At 49.0% G+C, this 19650-nt stretch overlaps 1 protein-coding gene across 5 annotated transcripts in view; it reads right to left on the reverse strand.

Annotated features, from left to right (window-relative positions):
- Positions 1–6263: 6263 nt before the first annotated feature.
- TMEM9 (transmembrane protein 9) overlaps positions 6264–19650 on the reverse strand; it is a 28377-nt gene continuing 14990 nt past the window's right edge. For all 5 annotated transcript variants that reach the window (XM_029068485.2, XM_029068484.2, XM_029068481.2 and 2 more), the window contains one exon: positions 6264–7238. In XM_029068485.2, the coding sequence (XP_028924318.1) occupies positions 7086–7238 (153 nt within the window). In that variant the 3' untranslated portion in view covers positions 6264–7085. The remainder of the gene's footprint in view (positions 7239–19650) is intronic.

A 19650-nucleotide genomic window follows, 5' to 3' on the forward strand; every position in this document is an offset into this window, starting at 1 on the left:
TGGATTTACTTGGAAGGAACAAAGAACATGCACTGGGATGGAGTGGGGAAGCGAGCAGAAAAGGCAAATAATCTCCATCTTTCCCTTTCTCTCTTTCTCCTGGCTGCCCAGAGCTATTTCTGCTGCCGCCGCCTCTGGGGCCACCAGAACTGCTAGAACTGGGGCTGGAGCAGGGGTTGGGAGGCGCAGGGGGAGCAGTTGAGAAGGGAGGGGGGAGAAAGAAGATTGAGCCAGGGCCTTCCATCAAGGTTCAAACTTTCCAGTCATGGCTCTGGCCACTGGTAAGTGACCAGAACAGCTGTGGGGGTCAATGGTGGGAACTACAGAGGGGGAGGGGGAATAATGATAATAGCTGTGGCATTTGTTAAGTATTTACTGTGCGCTGAGCACTGTACTTAGGGCTGAGGAAGAAAGAAGATAATCAAGGTTGGAGGGAAACAGGCATTAACCCCCATTTTACAGATAAAAACCCCATTCTAGAGAAGCAGCATGACTTAGTGGATAGAACACGGGCCTGGGGACCTGGGTGCTAATCCCTGCTCTGCCACATGTCTGCTGTGGGACCTTGGGCAAATCACTTAACTTCTCTGGGCCTCAGTTACCTCTTCTGTAAAATGGGGATTAATAATTATTATTATAGTATTTGTTAAACATTTACTATGTACCAAGCACTGTTCTAAGCCCGGGAGTAGATACAAGGTAATCAGGTTGTCCCACGTGGGGCTCATAGTCTTAATCCCCATTTTACGGATGAGGTAACTGAGGCACGGAAAAGTTAAGTGGTTTATCCAAGGTAACGGCAGACAAGTGGTGGAGCCGGGACTAGAACCCACTTCCTCTGACTTCCAAGCCTGTGCTCTATCCACTAAGCCACGCTGCTTCTCTAATTAAGAGTATGAATCCCAAGTAGAACAGGGACTGTGTTCAACATGATTAATTTATATGTACCCCAGCACTTAGAACATTGCTTGGCCCATAGCAAGCCCTTAACAAGTACCATAATAATTATTATTAATTATTATGAGGAGATTGAGGCACCGAGAAGTGAAATGACTTGCTCAAGGTCACCTAGCAGGCAAGTGGTGGAGCTGGGATTTGAACCCAGGTCCTCTGGCTTGGGAAACCTGTCACCTTTTCTCAGCTCCTCTGCTTACGACCCACTGTTACATCCACCAGGCTGGAAGGGGATCTTGACGCTGTCTTGAGACCCTGGTTGCTTTTCAACATGGCAGGACTGGACCCTGAAATCTGGAACCCTACAACAGAAACCAGCCCTGTCCCAAAAGCCAAAGATGTAGTTGTTCTATTATCCAGGGCTGAGTTTCAGTTTTAGACATTGGTGATTGCTCTACTGTAGTCAGAGAAGCTGGTCCCAAATTTCCCCACCAGGATCCTGTGATTTATCTCCTTCTCAACCCAACATCCTTTGGGCTTTGGAAGCATGGATCAGCAGGGATTACTCCCCACGTGTTAGAGATGAGAAGCAGCATGACCTAATGGATAGAGCACAGGCCTGGGAGTCAGAGAGCCTGGGTTCTAATCCCAGCTTCCCAGCTCCACCACTTGCCTACTGTATAACCTTGGGAAAGCACTTCTTTGTGTCTCATTTACCTCATCTGTAAAATGGGGATTAAGACTATAAGTCTTTTGTGAGACAGGGACTGTGTCCAACATGATTATCTTGAGTCTACCCTAGCACTTACTACAGTGCCTGGCACTTAACAAATATGAAAAACATATGCTGCTCACTGCAGCCTACCTGTTCATCTGCCACTTGATCCATCCCAAAGTGTACTGAGTGCTTAATATATGCAGAGACCTGTGTCAGTCAGTTTATTTTTTTGAGTGCTTACTGTTTGCAGAGCGCGGTACTTGTCTTATGCTGTTGAGTCATTTCCGATCCATAGCGATTCCATGGACACATCTCTCCCACAATGTTCCACCTCCATCTGCAATCATTCTGGTAGTGTACCCAAAGAGTTTTCTTGGTAACAATAAGGAAATGGTTTACCATTGCCTTCTTCCATGCAGTAAACCCTCAACTCTCTCCCATGCCACTGCTGCCCAGCACAAGTGAATTTTGACTTGTAGCAGATTGCCTTCCACTTACTAGCCACTGCCCAAACTAGGAGTGGAATGGGTATAATAATCTTGGTATTTGTTAAGTGCTTACTATGTGCAGAGCACTGTTCTAAGCGCTGGGGTAGATACAAGGGTAATCAGGTTGTCCCACGTGAGGCTCACAGTTAATCCCCATTTTACAGATGAGGTAACTGAGGCACAGAGAAGTTAAGTGACTTGCCCACAGTCACACAGCTGACAAGTGGCAGAGCTTGGAATCGAACCCATGACCTCTGACTCTGAAGCCCAGGCTCTTTCCACTGAGCCACGCTGCTTCCACTTCTGCTTCTGCTTGACTCTCCCTCCAGTAGCAGAAACTGATAGAGTACTAGAAACTCTCCAGGTGTGATCCTGAGGGGAAGAGCACTGTACTAAGCACTTAATAATAATTGAGGCATTTGCAAATCGCTTACTATATGCCAGGCACTACATTAAATGCTGGGGTGGATAAAAGCAAATTGGGGTGCACACAGTCTCCATTCCACATGGGGCTCACAGTCTTAACCCCCATTTTAGAGATGAGGTAAATGAGGCCCACAGAAGTTAAGTGACTTGCCCATGGTCTCTCAACAGACAAGTTGCAGCGGTGGGATTAGAACCCAAGTCCTTCTGACTCCCAGGCCCATGCTCTATCCACTAAGTCATGCTGCGAATGAGGCTGAGAAAGAGAGGTGGGAGCAATGAAAGGAGAAGACCCAGTCCCGCTATTCAGGTAGCTTGAAACTCCAATGGGGGAAACACAATAATTCTAACACATAAAATTCTAGAACCTCTGCACTAGAAGAGCCTTCCAGAGATTATCTGATCCATCCTCCTGCCTCCAAGAGGGACAATCTTTTAATCACCCTGGGCAGATAGGAGAGATCTCTGCTTATTCTGCACGAAGCACTCAGTACAGTGCTCCACAAACAGTCGGTGCTCAATAAATTCTCTGGATTGGTCGATCCTGCAGGGAAGGGGATTCCACAGCCTCTCTTCCACTGACTCTCAGAAAGTTCATCCAGTTTTCCAACTGAAATCTCTCCTGCTTTCAGTTGTGTCTCTCTGTTCTGACATTAGTAAACATAGAAAAAAATCCTGTTGGGCTCCAGGATGGAGTGACTTCAGAATTACGAGACAGATGCTTGCAGGGAGAGATACAGTGGCTTGAATCCATGAACAGCCACTCCACACTTAACAAAACCCCAGTATGGCCTAGTGGAAAGAAGCAGCATAGCTGGCCTAGTGGAGAGACCATGGCCCCGGAGTGAGAAGGACCTGGGTTCTAATCCTGCCTCTGCAATTTCTCTGTTGAGAGACCATGGGCAAATCATTTAACTTCTATGGGCCTCAATTACCTCATCTGTAAAATGGGGGTTAAGACTGTGATCCCCACGTGGAATGGAGAGTGGGTCCACCCCAATTTGCTTGTATCCACCCCAGAGCTTAATACAGTGCTTGGTACATAGTAAGCACTTAAAAAATACCACATTTGTTATTATTACTATTATTATCCTGACACCATCATGTAGCTGCTCTGTGACCTTGGGCAAGTCACCTCACTTCTCTGTGCCTCAGTTTCCTCACCTCCTAAATAGTGATTAAATACCTGTTCTCCTTCCTACTTAGACCCTGAGCCCAATGTAGGATCTGATTATCTTTTGTCTGCCCTGGCACTCAGTACAGTCCTTGGCACATAGTAAGCGGTGAACAAATACCACAATTATTATTGTTATTCATTCATTCAATAGCATTTATTGAGCGCTTACTATGTGCAGAGCACTATGCTAAGCACCTGGAATGTACAAATCGGTAACAGATAGAGACAGTCCCTGCACTTTGACGTGCTTACAGTCTAACTGGGGCTCCATCTTATCAGTAATAACAATAATAAAAAAGCACCTAGCAGAGGCAATAAGGACACAGCGTCTCTTGGGACAAGCTGGCACTGGCTCAGAGCAAGAGCGCTGGGTCTACCCACATTGGTTTCTATCCAGAGTGCTTCAGGGTCCCCCCGAACAACGATCAACAAATCAGTGGAACAGAGATCAAGAGCATTGTTTCTGGGAGCTAAATTTTTTTTTTTTGGCAGAGCAGAGAACAAGGCTCTTGAGGCTTCTTGAGCTCAGAGGCCAGGCGCTAGAGCTGGGAGAGAGAACACCTAGGTCTCATTCATATTGTGGTTGCAAGCCCAGCACTGGCCATCTGCTGAATGGGGCTACGGTGGAGTCTGATCTCCCAGAAGGAGCCCAGCCACTGGTCTTTTTCAGGTGGGACCAGTCCACCTGCCCAGCAAGGGCTGAGGGCACTGCAGAGAAAAGAGCAACAAATTGGGTTCAGGGCACATAATCCTTATATATGTAAGAATGTGGGATTGTTTTTCGGATGAACAGCCCATTCACTCTTTTTTTCACAACATTACAAACCTGGTTCATAAAGCTACTTGGGACAACTCTCTCAGCTGGTCCAATCAGCCCCACTGGTGGTCCAGTGGAAAGAGCTCTGGTCAGAGAGTCAGGAGACCTGGGTTCTTATCCAAGTTCTGCTTGAAGCTGGCTAATGTGAGTAACAAAACATGCCGCGCCCCTGCCCCCCTGCTTGCTAATTGTGCTCTGTGTCCCAGCAGGGAAAATGAGCAGGGACGAGAGAGGGTGAGTGGAACGGTGCCAGCCAATAACACTAGAATCAATTCCTCTGCACAGGATTTTTGTCCTAAAGTCTCAGCCCGGAGGATCATCCCTGCTTTCATCCTGCACCCACCATTAGAGAGGGAGTACCTGCCCCGCTGCAACAGCTGGCTGCAGAGGTGACCAGGGACACAGAGGATGACTTGCAGAGCTCCGTGAATGGGAGAGGCTCTAGGTTGGCTTTGCACTGGGGACATTCCATGTTTCTCCTCAGTCCACTAGATGACATGAAGCCTCTCCCCCTCCAGGCTAGGGTTCCCTTCTTTCATCCAGACAGAGGATGCAATAGAGATGATACTCCCCATCCTGCCCATAGTGGTGGAGAGAGCGTGCCCTCTGGAGCCACCTGTGACAGCAGCCCCGAGGCCTCCATCAGCGAGGCCCAGCCTGGGCAGCCCCCAGAGAGAGAGGCAGTGCCTGTGGCCAGTAGAAAGAACTAGGACTTGGACATCAGGAGTCCTGGGCTCTAATTACATTTCTGCCCTTTGCCTGCTGGGCGACCTTGGGCAAATCACTTCACTTTTCTGGGTCTCCATTTCCTCATCTGTAAATTGGGGATTCACTACCTGCTTGCCCTCCCCCTTAGACCTTGAGCCCCATGTGGGACAGCGGCTCTGTCTAATCTGATTGCCTCGTATTTACCCTTGCACTTAGTACTGTACCTGGCACTGGGGAAGGATTCTGTTGTTTGTAGAGCTCTTTGAAGGAAAGGGATTAGAAAGTCTTAATTCATACTAAACCCAGGAACCCCTCAGGGCCAGATCCGGTCCTTAGACCTAGTCCTGGCAAGGGAGTGAAGGTTCCCAAAGCCTAGGGCCCAGGCTCCTCCCCCCCCACCCACCCCAACTATGCCCTGCTGATTGATATTTCCCTTCCCCCACGATTGGGCAGTTTCTTCTACCAGCAACGGGGCAGGGGGTGGACATGACTCCAATCCCCTCCTTTCTTCTCTGGGTGTTGAGGAATGAGAGGTAAAGCCTAGGGGCCCAGGCTTGCCTGCAACCTCTGGTGAATCGTGCTGTCCAGAGACCCCTGCCCACTTGCTTAGAACCACCCCGGCCAGGCAGGGGTGATTTCTTCCTTCTTGAAAGAAATCCAAGGTCAGAGTACACAAACCTCCTCAGTAACCCATTCCAGGGTATTGGTACAGACAACGACACTGCCCTGGTGTCTAACCTAAATCCCTTCTACAGAAGGGTCGGCCAATTTCCTCTCCTCCTGCTCTGCTCACCAGCTCCCGAGGAAGAGCCACTCATAGGTCATATGACCGTTATCAGGGTCTCTTTCCTCACCTACCCCAACCCAATCACAACCCTTCAGCCTCCCTTCTCCAGGATCCATGATCCCAGTTCCCTCACCCTCCTCTCCTAGGATTCATTCTCCCACCCTGCCACCCCCCTACTTCACTCCCTACCAGATCATTTCCAAGTTGGGTTCTGACCAATGGGAAAATGAACTTCGAGAGCCTCCAGGTGGTTAGGTGAGAGGAATCATTTAATCCCCATTACCTTGACTTACAGATAGGCCAGCAGGAATGAACATGAGGTCGGTGGAGGAAGGCCTAAGGGGACCTGGCAGGAACTGAGAGCCATTTTGGCAGTTTCTTCCAGATAAGGGTAAGGCCCAGCTCTGCCCCAGGGCCCACACCCATCACCTGACTTGCTCTTCATTGGAAGGCAGGGGCCCCGGGGCAGTGGGGGGGGGGGTGGATGCTTCTCCTGGACAGGCTTGGGCCACTTGTCTCTGATGCTCAAATAAAATGCAGCAGAATAAATAAGGTCCCATGGAGGATGGTGCTGGTTGTGGGGAGGGGGAGAAGGTGGGGGGGGAAGGAAGAAGGAAGAACAACTGGCAGGGGAGGTGGTCTACTGGGCTGTGGGAGGAAGGGGGTCTTTCTCCTGGGTTCAGAGCATAGTAGAAGCTGGGGAGGGAGTTGTGGGAAGAGGCAGGATGATCCCTGCTGTCTTTGCCCTGGACAGAGTTCTCTAGACTGCCACTTCTCCCCAGGTCTTGAACTGTCCCCATGGGCCATGGGGGCATCTCTCCAGTTTGGGGACTCAGAGGTGACCAGGCATCCCTGGCATGCAGCAGGGAGGGGATTACCCCTTTCTGGCTCACCTAAACCACTTACTGTGCACCAAAGGAAGGAAGGGAGAGAAAGGGGAAGAGAGGAAACCCCATAGGCCCCAGAGCAAAGGGGAGAGGTCAACAGGGGAAGGGGGAAGACTGGGGCAAGTAGGAGCGACTCCTGAGATCACCGTGGCCCAAGCTGACCCCGTGGCAGCCATGGCCGCAGGTCTAACTGAGCATCTTGTGGCGATCAAACACTGTTTTCCTCTGCTCCTGCACCTGTTGCTTCCACCGCTGCTGGGCGCCCTCCACCCGCTCCAGCACCGTGTTGGCCCGGGAGCCGGTCAGAGGGGCTGCCGCCGCCGCCAAAGAGCGGGCATCCTGCAACGAGAACAGATCCGGGGTAGTGAGGTGGGATCATGTTGACGGGGGTCACTAAGGAGCTAGCATTCTTTAATGAGAACAGATCATGGTCTAGTGGAAAGAGCATAGGCCTGGAAGTCAAGAGGACCTGGGTGTGAATCCCAAGTCTGACACTTGTCTGCTGTGTGACCTTGGGCAAGTCACTTAACTTCTCTATGCCTTAGTTTCTTCACCTATAAAAAGGGGATTAAAACTGTGAACACTGTGTGGGACATGGACTGGGTCCAACTTAATTAGCTTGCATCTACCCCAGAGTTTAATATAGTGCCTGGCATGTGGTAAGTGTTTAACAAATACCATTAAAAAAAAAAAGACCAAGGGGGTGGTGAGGCAGGGTGAGGCAGGGTGAGACTGAGGCAGGGAGTGAGAATCCTGCAATGAGACAAGACCCGGAGGGTGGTGAGGAGGGGTGCTGTGGGGGACCACCATGGAGTGATCATCCTGCAATAAGAACAGACTCTCACTCCTGAGTGCTTAGGTACTTAACCCCACTCCATCCCTCAAAGCATCTGTGAACTTATCTTGGCTCTCAATTGCTTCCCCTACCTGTAATTTCTTTTGGGAAACAGTGTGGCCTAGTGGATAAAACACGGACCTGGGAGTCAGAAGGATCTGGGTTATTACCCTGGCTCTGCCACTTGTCTGCTGTGTGACCTTGGGCAAGTCATTTCATGTCTCTGTGCCTCAGTTACCTCATCTGTAAAGTGGGGATTGAGACTGTGAGCCCCATGAGGGACAGGAACTCTGTCCAAACCTATTATCTTATATCTACCCCAGCTCTTAGAAAAGTGCCTGGCGCTTAGCAGATGCCTAACAAATACTATTATAAAAAAAGGGTGCTGGGGGAGAGCTCCAGGGTAGAGGACACTTCTGGTCTGGAGAAGTGGGGAGGGAGCACTTGGAATGCCATCCACCCCTCCTCTTCATCATCACTAGTCTTCAGTGAGCACAGACTGTGGGCAGAGAACCCAACTTAGCACAAACTACTGCTGAGCCAGCAACTAAGCTGAGGACCTACTGTTGCAGAGCCCTGACCTAAGTAATAATAATAATAATAATAATAATGTTGGTATTTGTGAAGTGCTTACTATTTGCCAAGCACTGTTCTAAGCACTGGGGTAGTTACAACGTAATCAGGTTGTCCCACGTAGGGCTCACAGTCTTCATCCCCATTTTACAGATGAGGTAACAGGCTCAGAGAAGTTAAGTGACTTGCCCAAGGTCACTCAGCTGACAAGCGGCGGAGCCAGGATTAGAACCCATGACCTCTGACTCCCAAGCCCGTGCTCTTTCCACTAAGCCACGCTGCTTCTCATACCTATCACGTTCAGAGCACCAAACTGACCGTGGGGAGAAGACTGAAATGAGAGCACTTACTGTTGCAGAGAACCGATGGCAGGCTGAGTTTTGAACTGAGCAGCTGTATACAAAGCACTGAACTTGGCACCTACCATGTGCAGAGAGCTGAACTGGCCTCCAAGTGTGCAGAGCCCTGTACTAGACCCTAGGGATCATTCCAGTAAGTGAAGAAATACCTTCTCTACTCTCAAGGAGCTTTCAATCTAATGGGGAACAGGAGCTGACGCCACTTGCAAACAGACCACAAAGTTCAAGAGCAGGAACACTGGCACAGTGGTCAAAAATGATCAGGGGAAATTCAATAAATCAAAGAAGCAGATCTACACATGGCTGCTAAAGTTGGTTGATGGGCTATGTCTTTGCCTTCTTGCTTGGTACCAAGGATCTCCACTTCCCACCTCCTCAAAGAGGAGAGAGAACAGGGACCAGCTGGCTAAAATCATGATGGTATTTGTTAAGCGCTTACTGTGTGCCAGGCACTGTACTAAGAGCTGGGGTGGACACAAGTAAATTGAATTGGTCACACTACCTATCCAATGTGGAGCTCATAGTTTCAGTCCTCATTTTATAGATGAGATAACTGAGGCACAGAGAAGTTAAGTGACTTGCCCAAGATCACACAGCAGACAGTGGCAGAGCTGAAATTAGAACCCATAATCATCTGACTCCCAGGCCTGTGTTTTATCCACTATGCCATGCTGCTTAAGACTTCCTTTTTCTGCTGCTGGGGAGCAATTCATTCATTCATTCATTCACTCATTCACTCATTCCATCGTATTTATTGAGCGCTTACTGTGTGCAGAGCACTGTACTAAGTGCTTGGAATGTACAACTTGGCAACAGATAGAGTCAATCCCTGCCCAACAACAGGCTCACAGTCTAAAAGGGGGAGACAGACAGCAAAACAAAACAAGTAGTCAGGCATCAATACCTCCAAGATAAATAGAATCAGAAATATATATATACAAATCATTAATAAAATAGAGTAATAAATAATATATACAAATATACATAAATGCTGTGGGGAGAGGAAGGGGGTAGAGCAGAGGGAGGGAGTAGGGGGAATGGGGAGGGGAAGAGGGGCAGAGGGAAAGGGAGGGCTCAGTCTGGGAAGGCCTCCTAGAGGAGGTGAGCTCTCAGTAGGGCTTGGAAGAGGGGAAGAGAGTTAGCAGTTGGTCTGTGGGGAACCTACCCTCGTGTTTAGAACTGTGCTAGATGCATAGTAAAACTTGAATACCACATTAAAAATATCACATTAAAACTTAAAAACCGGTCTGTTTGTTTTTTTTCCCTTGTGACTTCTCCCTTCTGGCTCAGACCAGGAGCTCTGGGAGGAGCAGAAGCTGTATCTGATTGGATTATCTCATAGTTCAGCATGGAGTAGTGGATAAAACATGGGTCTGGAAGTCAGAAGGTCACAGGTTCTAATCCTAGTTCCACCACTTGTCTGCTGTGTGACCTTGGGCAAGTCACTTTATTTCTCTGTGCCTCAGTTACCTCATCTGTAAAATGTGGACTGAGACTCTGAGCCTCACGTGGGACAGGAACTGTGTCCAACCCAATTTGCTTGTATCCATCCCAGCACTTAATACAGTTCCTGGAACACAGTAAGTGCTTAACAAATACCATTATTATTATTATTATTAATAAATAACATAGTGCTTGGCAAGCAGAAATGCTTAAGAAATATCATGACTTTCTCTCTTTCCAAGCTGCTCTATCCCTCCCTGACCCTCATTTTCTGTCTCAAGCCCCCACCCTCCCCTCTCCACTCCAACCTGCTTTCTCCTTCTCTGTCTGCAGACCCTTCTCCTCTAATTACAACTTCCGAGCCTGGGAAGTTGCCGAGCCAGTGCATTTCCTGCAGGGCCCGAACCCTCCTTGCGGGGATAAAAGGCGACAGCTCAGCCCACTCTCCCGTGGGGATTTCCTCCCCTGCTCTCTGGGCCTCTCATCTCCTGCCACCCTGTTCTTAAGGGATTAGAACGCTTCTCTTCGCTCTGCTCTCTCCGGCATCTCAGTCCTGGCTTGGCAAAGGTTCTGTCATCGGGGGTTGCCGGGGACCGGGAAAAAGGAAGGAGCTGGGGATTGTAGGAGAGGGGCAGGCAACAGCAAAACAGGGTGGGATAGTCTTGGAGGGTTGGATGGCACGTAGATGGCGGTTCCCTTCAGAAGCAGGCAGAGTTACCAGGACTCCTGGGTTTGACTTCTGATTCCACCACTAACTTTCTGTGTAATCCAAGACAAGTAGCTTCCACTCTCTGGGCCTCAGTTTTCTTCCCAGAGAAGCCGTGAGGCTTAGTGGATAGAGCACTGGCTTGGGAGTCAGATGGACGTGGGTTGTAATCCTAGCTCTGCCAAATATCTGCCGTGTGACCTTGGACAAGTCACTTAACTTCTCAGGGACTCATTTGCCTCATCTGTAAAATGGAGATTATAATAATAATAATGATGGCATTTGTTAAGTGCTTATTATGTGCAAAGCACTGTTCTAAATGCTGGGGAGGATACAAGGTGATCACGTTGTCCCACGTGGGGCTCACAGTCTTCATCCCCATTCTCCAGGTGAGGTAACTGAGGCACAGAGTAGTTAAGTGATTTGCCCAAAGTCACACAGCTGATAAGCGGCTGAGCTGGGATTTGAACCCATGACCTCTGACTCCCGAGCCCGTGCTCTTTCCACTGAGCCATGCTGCTCAGCATAAGCCCCATGTGGGGCAGGGACTGTGTCCAACCTGATTAACTTGTATCTACTCCAACGCTTAGAACAGTGCTTAGCACATAGTAAGCACTTAACAAGTACTGATATTATTATTATTATTATTCCTGCTGCAGCAGAGGCTGCAAACCAAATAGGCCCAGACCCTGGAGGTAGGCAGTTTCCTCTCCAGGAACTTGCATATATGAAAAACTGTTCAGTCCATATCCCTGTCTTTTCAAAAACCTCCAGTGGTTGCTCATCCTCCTCTGCATCAGACAGAAATTATTTTCCATCATCTTTAAGGCACTCAATCTGCTCTCTCCTTCCTTAACTCACTAATTTCCTATTACAACCAAACCAGAGTTGTGATCTTCCAGGGCAAGGAAGAGGGAGTGTGCTTTCTGCTGGTCAAGAGAGACAGAGATGCCCATAGAAGTAGTTGGAGGTGGGGAGGGGGTTCTTCCCGAAGCTCCTCCCTTCATGTTCCTGGGTTGGGGGCCATGAGCCTCAGGCTGATGGCCTGAAGAGGCCCATCACCTCGGGACAGTCCTCCGTCACCAGGAGGCCTCTGGGGCTGCTGCACAGAAAGACAGACAGGCTCTGACTGAGGAGGAGATACCTTGTTTTTGCTTTTATAATGATATTTGTTACACTCTTACTGTGTGTCACCACTGTTCTTAAGAGCTGGGGTGGATATAAGTTAATCAGGTTAGATGCAGTCCCTGTCCCACATGCGACTCACGGTCTAAGTAAATTGGGCTGGGCCCAGCAGGTACCACAATGAGTTTTCCATCTCACCAGTCACCGGCCTGAGGGGATTGGAGGGGGTCATCTGGCCCAGTCCCCTGCCCCCATCCAGGGCAGGGAAGCAATCCTGTTTAAGTTTGGTGGACATAGAGAAAACTGGTTTCAAGTGCACATAGTAAGCGCTCAATAAATACTATTGAATGAAAGTGTCCATTCTTCCCTCACACCTTGCTTCCATTTTCTCAGTCTCAACTGCCGATCAGACCATCCCTTCCCTGACCTCTCTAGCCTTACCTCTCCTCAGTGGGGTGGAGAGGGGTGAACAAGCCTCTCCCCCTTGCTTCTGGGAGAGGGAGAGACGATGCGCATCCCAGGTTGCTGGGGCTCCCAATGACCCTTTCTCCAGCCTCCAAGAAAGACTCTATAACAGCAACCTGAGGCTTTTTCGAGTTTTAGAGTGCTCAGCAGGTCACCGCCATAACTGCAGTAATGACTTCTGGGACTGTTGCTCTGGCCTGTAAGGAGCCCAATAATCCTTCTGCTTCTTTTGTGCTTGTCATCGCCTTTGCCTTTTGTGTTTTTGATTGCCTTTCCTTATTTGTTTGTTGTCCAGCCAGCCCTTCCTCATTCTTAGACTGTGACCCCCATGGGAGCCAGGGACCATGTCTACACTTCATCTGTGTACTTACTTCTTTCCCAGTGCTTAGTACAGTGCTAGTACAGTTTACTACTGTGAGCCCCATGTGGGACAGGGACTTTGTCCAGTCTGAATATCTTTTATCAACCCCAGTGCTTAGTACAGTGCTTGAAATGTAGTATCAGTCAATCAATCAGTCATATTTATTGAGCACTTACTGTGTGCAGAGCACTGTACTAAGTGCTTTGAGTTCAATATAACCAAGTTGGTAGACACATTCCCTGCCCTCAACAGGCATAGAGTCTAAAATACTACAGTTATCAATTGAATAAAATACTACAGTTATCAATCGAAGGATATTTAGTGAGTGCTTACTGTGTGCAGAGTACTGTACTAAGAGCTTAGTAGAGTGCCTGGAACATAGTAAGTTTTTAACAAATACCGTTAAAAAAAAAGACCAAGGGGGCAGTGAGGAAGGGTGAGGTAAGGTGAAACTGGGTTGGAGCTAAACCCTCTTCTCCCCACTTTCCCTTTCCTCCTCCCCCTCTCCTGTCCCACCCCCTCAGCACTGTACTTGTCCGCTCAACTGTATATATCTTCATCACCCTGTAATGAGATGTACAACACCCTGATTCTATTTATTTACCATTGTTTTCATAAGATGTTCTTCCCCTTGACTCTTTTTATTCAGCGTGGCTCAGTGGAAAGAGCACGGGCTTGGGAGTCAGAGGTCATAAGTTCGAATCCCGGCTCTGCCACTTGGCAGCTGTGTGACTGTGGGCAAGTCACTTAACTTCTCTGGGCCTCAGTTCCCTCATCTGTAAAATGGGGATTAACTGTGAGCCTCACGTGGGACAACCCGATTCCCCTGTGTCTACCCCAGCGCTTAGAACAGTGCTTGGCACATAGTAAGCACTTAACAAATACCAACATTATTATTATTTATTGCCATTGTTCTTGTCTGCCTGTCTCCCCCGATTAGATTGTAAGCCTGTCAAAAGGCAGGGACTGTCTCTATCTGTTGCCGATTTGTACATTCCAAGCGCTTAGTACAGTGCTCTGCACATAGTAAGCGCTCAATAAATACTATTGAATGAATGAATGAAGTATAACCAAGGAGTGAGAAACACTCATAACATAACATCACAACATAACAGAGTTGGTAGATACATTCCCTATGTTCCCACCATAGGAACACTGACTAAAAATCATTTTTCCAAGACACCAACTTTCTGAGACCTTAGGAATGATACTGGATCTAGCTGCTAGAATAAAAGTGCTCTGGAGATGACCCTGAAAGTCCAGCAGGCAGAGCCTCTGTGGACCACGCCTTCCCCTGTTAAGCAGATCAGGAAAAAGTCAACAGAGCTGAGGCCCCATTTATTCCCAGCAGGGCCCAGGGAGGGGCTACTGAGAGAGAGTCCCTGGGAGAGAAAGTCCCCCAAGAGGGGAGAGTCTTTATGGCCCACAGGTAGTTGGGAAGTATAAAGTCAGGGAAAGAAACAAACTGCCCTTGAAAGAGTAAGGAAACAAGGAGCCTTCTGGAGGCGATACCAGCTGGCAGGGGAGGGCGGACTTGGGCTTATAGCCAAGGCAGAAGAGGTGAAATAAGGGTGGACAGAGAGACATCTCCATATCTGAGGCCCTAGACATCATCATCATCATTGTCAATGGTATTTGAGTACTTTTTGTTTGCAGAGCACAAGACTAAGCTCTTGGGAGAAAAAAATAGAGTTGGTAGAGACATTCCCTGCCCATAATGAGCTTATGGTCTAGAGGGGGAGACGGACATTAATATAAATATATTATACAGACTCTAGGATAGGAGGGATTGTTTTTAATGATATCTATTAGGCTCTTATTATGTATCAAGTGCTGAGGTAGATACAATCAATCAATGGTATTTTCAATCAATGGTATTTATTGAGTGTTAACTGGGTACAGAGTACTATATTAAGCACTTGGGAGAGTACATGACAACAGAGTTGTAGACACATTTTCTGCCCACAGTGAGCTAGAAGGGGAGACAGGTATTAATATAATTAATTTTATACATATCTAAATTTGTACTGTGGGGCTGATAAGATACAAGATAATCAGGTTGGACACCTTCCCTGTACCACATGGGGGTCATCATTTAAGAGGGAGGGAGAACAAGTATTTAATCTCCATTTTACAGAAGATTAAACTGAGACCCAAAGAAGTCAAGTGATTTGCCCAAGGTTATACAGTAGGCAAGTGGCAGAGTCGGCATTCAAACTCGGATCGCGTGACTGCCAGGCCTGTTCTCTTTCCACTAGGCCAGGCTGCCTCCCTGCCTCCACGCAGCCTCCGATTCAGGCAGACAGGCAGCAGGGGGATGAGGGACAATCTGGGGCCTGCTGGCAGGGGTGGTGGGGAGGGTTGGGGGCAAGGAAATCTGTGGACCAGCTGCCCTAGGCATCAGTGCCCCAAGCAAGCAGTGGAGAGGAGGGTAACCCCAGCCCAGAGCTAGAAATGGCATTAAGGGAACATGTGGAAATTCACCACATTACTACAACCGTCATTTGTTTTCCCTTCATGTAAAGTCTTAGCAAACATCTCCTAAGTGGGGGAAAAGCCGCTGCTGAGTGCTCCCGGTTTTCCCACTAATAATCTGATTAGAAGGAATTAGAGGTGCTGCATGAGCTCCAGAGATGTTTGGAGTGGGCGGGAACCTCATCCTGGACTATCCACAGAGAGGATTTGGAGGGCCCAGTCTTCCTAGGCATCTCCGAACCCAGACTCAGCAGGGGACTGGCTCAGCAGGGGCCAGGGGTGTTAAAGGCCAGAGGAGTCCACCGGGGAGGGTGGCTTGATTACCTCAGGACTCAGCAGTCCAGGCAGGTTGGCACCCAAGGAAAAGGGAGGCCATCCATCCCAACTCCAGGAAGGAGACAGGCGGCAGTGGAAACCCCCACCCCTTCCCCATCTCATCTCCATTCCTAGTAACAGCAGCTGTGAGGTTGAGTGGCTGAAGCGGGTCACTCTGAGTGGTCACTAGATCACTGCCACCCCTGCCCCACCCCGAGTAAGCCTGGTGGAAGCCCTTCTTTCTGCTCAGGGCCAGGGGAGAATGAGAGGACTGAAGTCCTGTCAGCTGCCTGTGGGATGTGTCAGGGGGATGTGGGGAGAAGATACTGCAGGCCACAGCCCCCCGGTCCCACAAATGGGAGCTTCAGCGGGGAAGGGGCTCTCTCAGCTTTAGGATTTCAACTCCTTCACTCCTGGGCAAGTTTGGCCAGGAGGAAACCCACCCAAACAAGGTAACAGCTGAGATGATTCCTGAGCCAAAGAACCCGGCCCAGTTCCAAACTTTTGTTCTTATTCCCAGTGGAAATTCTCCTTTCCCTGGGAGCTTCCCACCCCTCTCCCAGGGTCCAGAAGATATAACTGTTCTGTACTCCTCTCCCCCTGGAGCATGGGTCTGGGAATCACGGAACCTGGCTTCTAATTCTGGCTCTGGCCCTTGTCTGATGGGTGAACTTGAGCAAGTCACTTCATTTCTCTGTGCAACATTCCTCATCTATAAAATGGAGATAAGACACCTATTCTCCCTCCACCTTAGACTGAGAGACCCAGGTGGGAGAGAGACTGTGTCCAACCTGATTATCTTGTATCTATCCCAGTGTTTAGCACATAGTAAGCACTTAAATACCACAATGCTATTATTATCATTCCTTCTTGTCTATGGGGCTGGAGCTTCTTGACCACAGGGTCAGACTGATTCCAGTGTGGATAGTGGGGTCAAATCCATTCTACCTTGAGCCTGGTTCCAGCTGTATTCAGCCAAAGTCCCCACTGATAAGTGCAAAAGCAGTTGCAGCTCACCCTCTGGGTCCTCCAAAACCTGGTGCCAGCTCTCCCTTGGCACCCCTCTGGAAGGGAGTCTCCATCCTTCCCAGCTTTGCTTCACCCCGGCAGGAAGAGTAGAAGGAGCTGGGGGCTTAAAGCCCTCATAAACATGGCTTAATCAATAAAGTCCAGAGTTGGGAGTCTCTAACTCTGGCTCCACCACTTGTCTGCTGTGTAACCTTGGGCAAGTCACTTAACTTCTCTGTGTCTCAGTTTCCTCATCTGTAAAACAAGGATTAAATCCTACTACCTCCTACTTAGACTTGTAAGCCTCATGTGGGAAAGAGACTGTGTCCAATCTGATTATCTTGTATCTACCCCAGCACTTAGTACAGTGCTTGGCACATAGTAAGTGCTCAATAAATATTACAATACTACTACTAATAATAATAACAACCTGAGGAAGGCTGGACTGGGCTGTAGCTGGGACTGTTGGACTTGGAGCACAAGAAGCCTGAAACTCTGCTCCTCTAGCCCCAGAAGCTTACAGCCTTTTTGTTTCTATTCTCTGGACCTGCCCTTGTCTATATGTTATTTTATTGTTTCATCTCTCCTTATGTCCCTGTCTCCAGTCCCCTCTCCCTACCTCCTTAGATCTTAAGCTTCTCAAGGCCAGGCACGATGTCTAACTCCCACCTGTGAATTCTTTCCCAGTGTTTAGCACAGTGTTCTGCACATAGGAAGTGCTTAGTATATACTAGTACTATAACTACTACTACTAAATAGTCCCTTGGTTAGATATCTTGGTGACCACAAGGTCTCTGGGGAGGACAAGGCTACAACTAACAAATCCACTGCCTCCTTCAGCACTCAGGAACTGACTCCTCACAGTCAAAAAATTCCTTTGGGTGTCTAACCTAAGTTCCTCATGCTGCAACTCGTTTCTTCTGTTCCCATGGGGAGATGGGGCCTTGCTGACCACTGTCTTCCATCTAAGTGTCATTCATTCATTCATTCATTCAATAGTATTTATTGAGCGCTTACTATGTGCAGAGCACTGTACTAAGCACTTGGAATGTACAAATCAGTAACAAATAGAGACAGTCCCTGCCCTATGACGGGCTTACAGTCCTTTATAGACCCGGGGTAGGGTGCGGGAAGTAATGAGCTCCAGAGAGGATCCCAGCTGCCTCCTTTCTCTGAGCAAAAACCATCCTTCCACGCACACCTTGTGTCACAATGGCAGACCTCAAAGGAAATGAGAAAGGAAAGAAGGTAGGAGGTGTTGGGGAGAGAGGATCAGGGTTTGTTGTTGAGGTTAAGAGCAAACTCTGCATCTGAAAGATAGCTGTTTGTCATCTTCTGTCCCAGTAAACACACTGACTTCCTCCTTTCAAAGGGCGTCTGAGCCCCAGGATTAGGGCTAAAGCCAAGGTAATCCTTGGGGAGGCAGCATGCTGCAATCAGGAGCCCAAACAGGGTCTGCCCAAGGTTTCAAAGGGAACACCCTGCAGGGGTGGGCTTTCATCTCCCTCCTGCGGGCATGGGCTTTCATCTCCCTCCCACAGGCATGGACTTTCATCTCCCTGGGGGCTGGGGCAGTGGTTATACCGGCTGGAGGAGACACGGGGATCATATAGGTCTTCCTGGGACTTCTGGACCCGGGAAGGGAGACACTTCCTGGACTGATTAAGCTATCCATCCATCCATTCTTCCATCCACCCATCCATCATACTCCAGAGTGCCAAAGTGAAAAGTGAGGCTTCCTCTTGAGCCAGTCCAACACCTATCCTCCTCGACTCCTCAAGCAGAAAGGGACTCTGAGGTCACTTAGACAGACCATCCACCCGCCCTCAGGTTGGATTACCACTGAACCAATTCATGGCTAAACCCTTGTGCCACAATCTTTCTGCTTGTACCCTTCTGCCTCAGAGCCCTACAGCCAGGGAGTTCTAGTCTAGAGCCCTCCTGCTGCAATTTCTGCCCAGCTTAAATGTGTGGCTGGGCTAGGACCAAACTAGCACCTGGGGTTTGGGAAAGGAAAGGCAGTTCCCTGGACCTGCCCATCCTTCCTCGAGCCTGCTTTGGGGCTTTTTGCGGGGCAGAGTGAGGGTTGGAGGTTAAAGAGATGGGGAGGGCCACTGGAGGACAGCTCTCTGTTTTGTGGCTCGGATCCCAGCCCCATTCCAGCCAGCCCACCCACTTGACCTAAGGAGTTAGGATTCGGGCAGGGGGGGCAGTGTGCCCAGACAGGGAGCTGAGAAAAAGGACCTTGAGAGGGAGTGGGGTTCTTGGCATCTCTGGGCACTTGGAGGGTAGGGATGGGCACCCAGGATGTGGGAGGACTATCAAGGGAAGAACCCATCAACTAGGACATCTAGAGGTACGGTGGCACCCAATTTTCTGGTCCAATGGTTATAATTATTATTATTCATAGTAGTAGTAGTAGTAATGATGCTTAAGAGCTTTCTGTGTGCCAAGCAATGTACTAAGCACTAGGGTAATAAATGCAAGATAACCAGGTCAGACACGATTCCTGCCCTACATTATGTTCACAGTCTAAGTAGCAGGGAGAACGGGTATTGACTTTAGTATTGAACAGATATTCCCTCTCTAAACTGTAAGCTCATTGTGGTCAGGGAATGTGTTTACTAACTCTGTTGTTTTGTACTTTCCCAAGCGCTTAGCACAGTGTTCTGCACACAGTAAACGCTCAATACATACTATTGATTGCTACTGAATCTCCATTTTACAGATAAGGAAACCGAGGCCCAGGGAAGTTGGACGACTTGCCTAAGGTCACTCAGCAGGCACGTGGCAGAGTTGGGATGAGAATCCAGGTCCTCTGGTTCCCAGGCCCCGACTCTTTCCATTAGGTCAAACTGCTTTTCAGAATAGGATCTCCCAGGTAGAGTTAGGTGGAGGTGGCAAAGGCCCAATGGAGAGAGCTCACCCACCATCTCTGGGACCTTTGGCTTCCCTGTGGTCTCTCAGGCCCCTTCCTCGAGGCTGCTGTCCGGCTGCATGGTCCAGCTGGATGGGCTGGCCAGCGGGGAAGAGGAAGGGGAGGAGGGCCAGGGAAGGGTCTGGCTCACAGCCAGGGCAGTTCTCCT

Source organism: Ornithorhynchus anatinus, chromosome 7 (genome assembly GCF_004115215.2).
Source record: "Ornithorhynchus anatinus isolate Pmale09 chromosome 7, mOrnAna1.pri.v4, whole genome shotgun sequence".
Classification (NCBI taxonomy): domain Eukaryota; kingdom Metazoa; phylum Chordata; class Mammalia; order Monotremata; family Ornithorhynchidae; genus Ornithorhynchus; species Ornithorhynchus anatinus.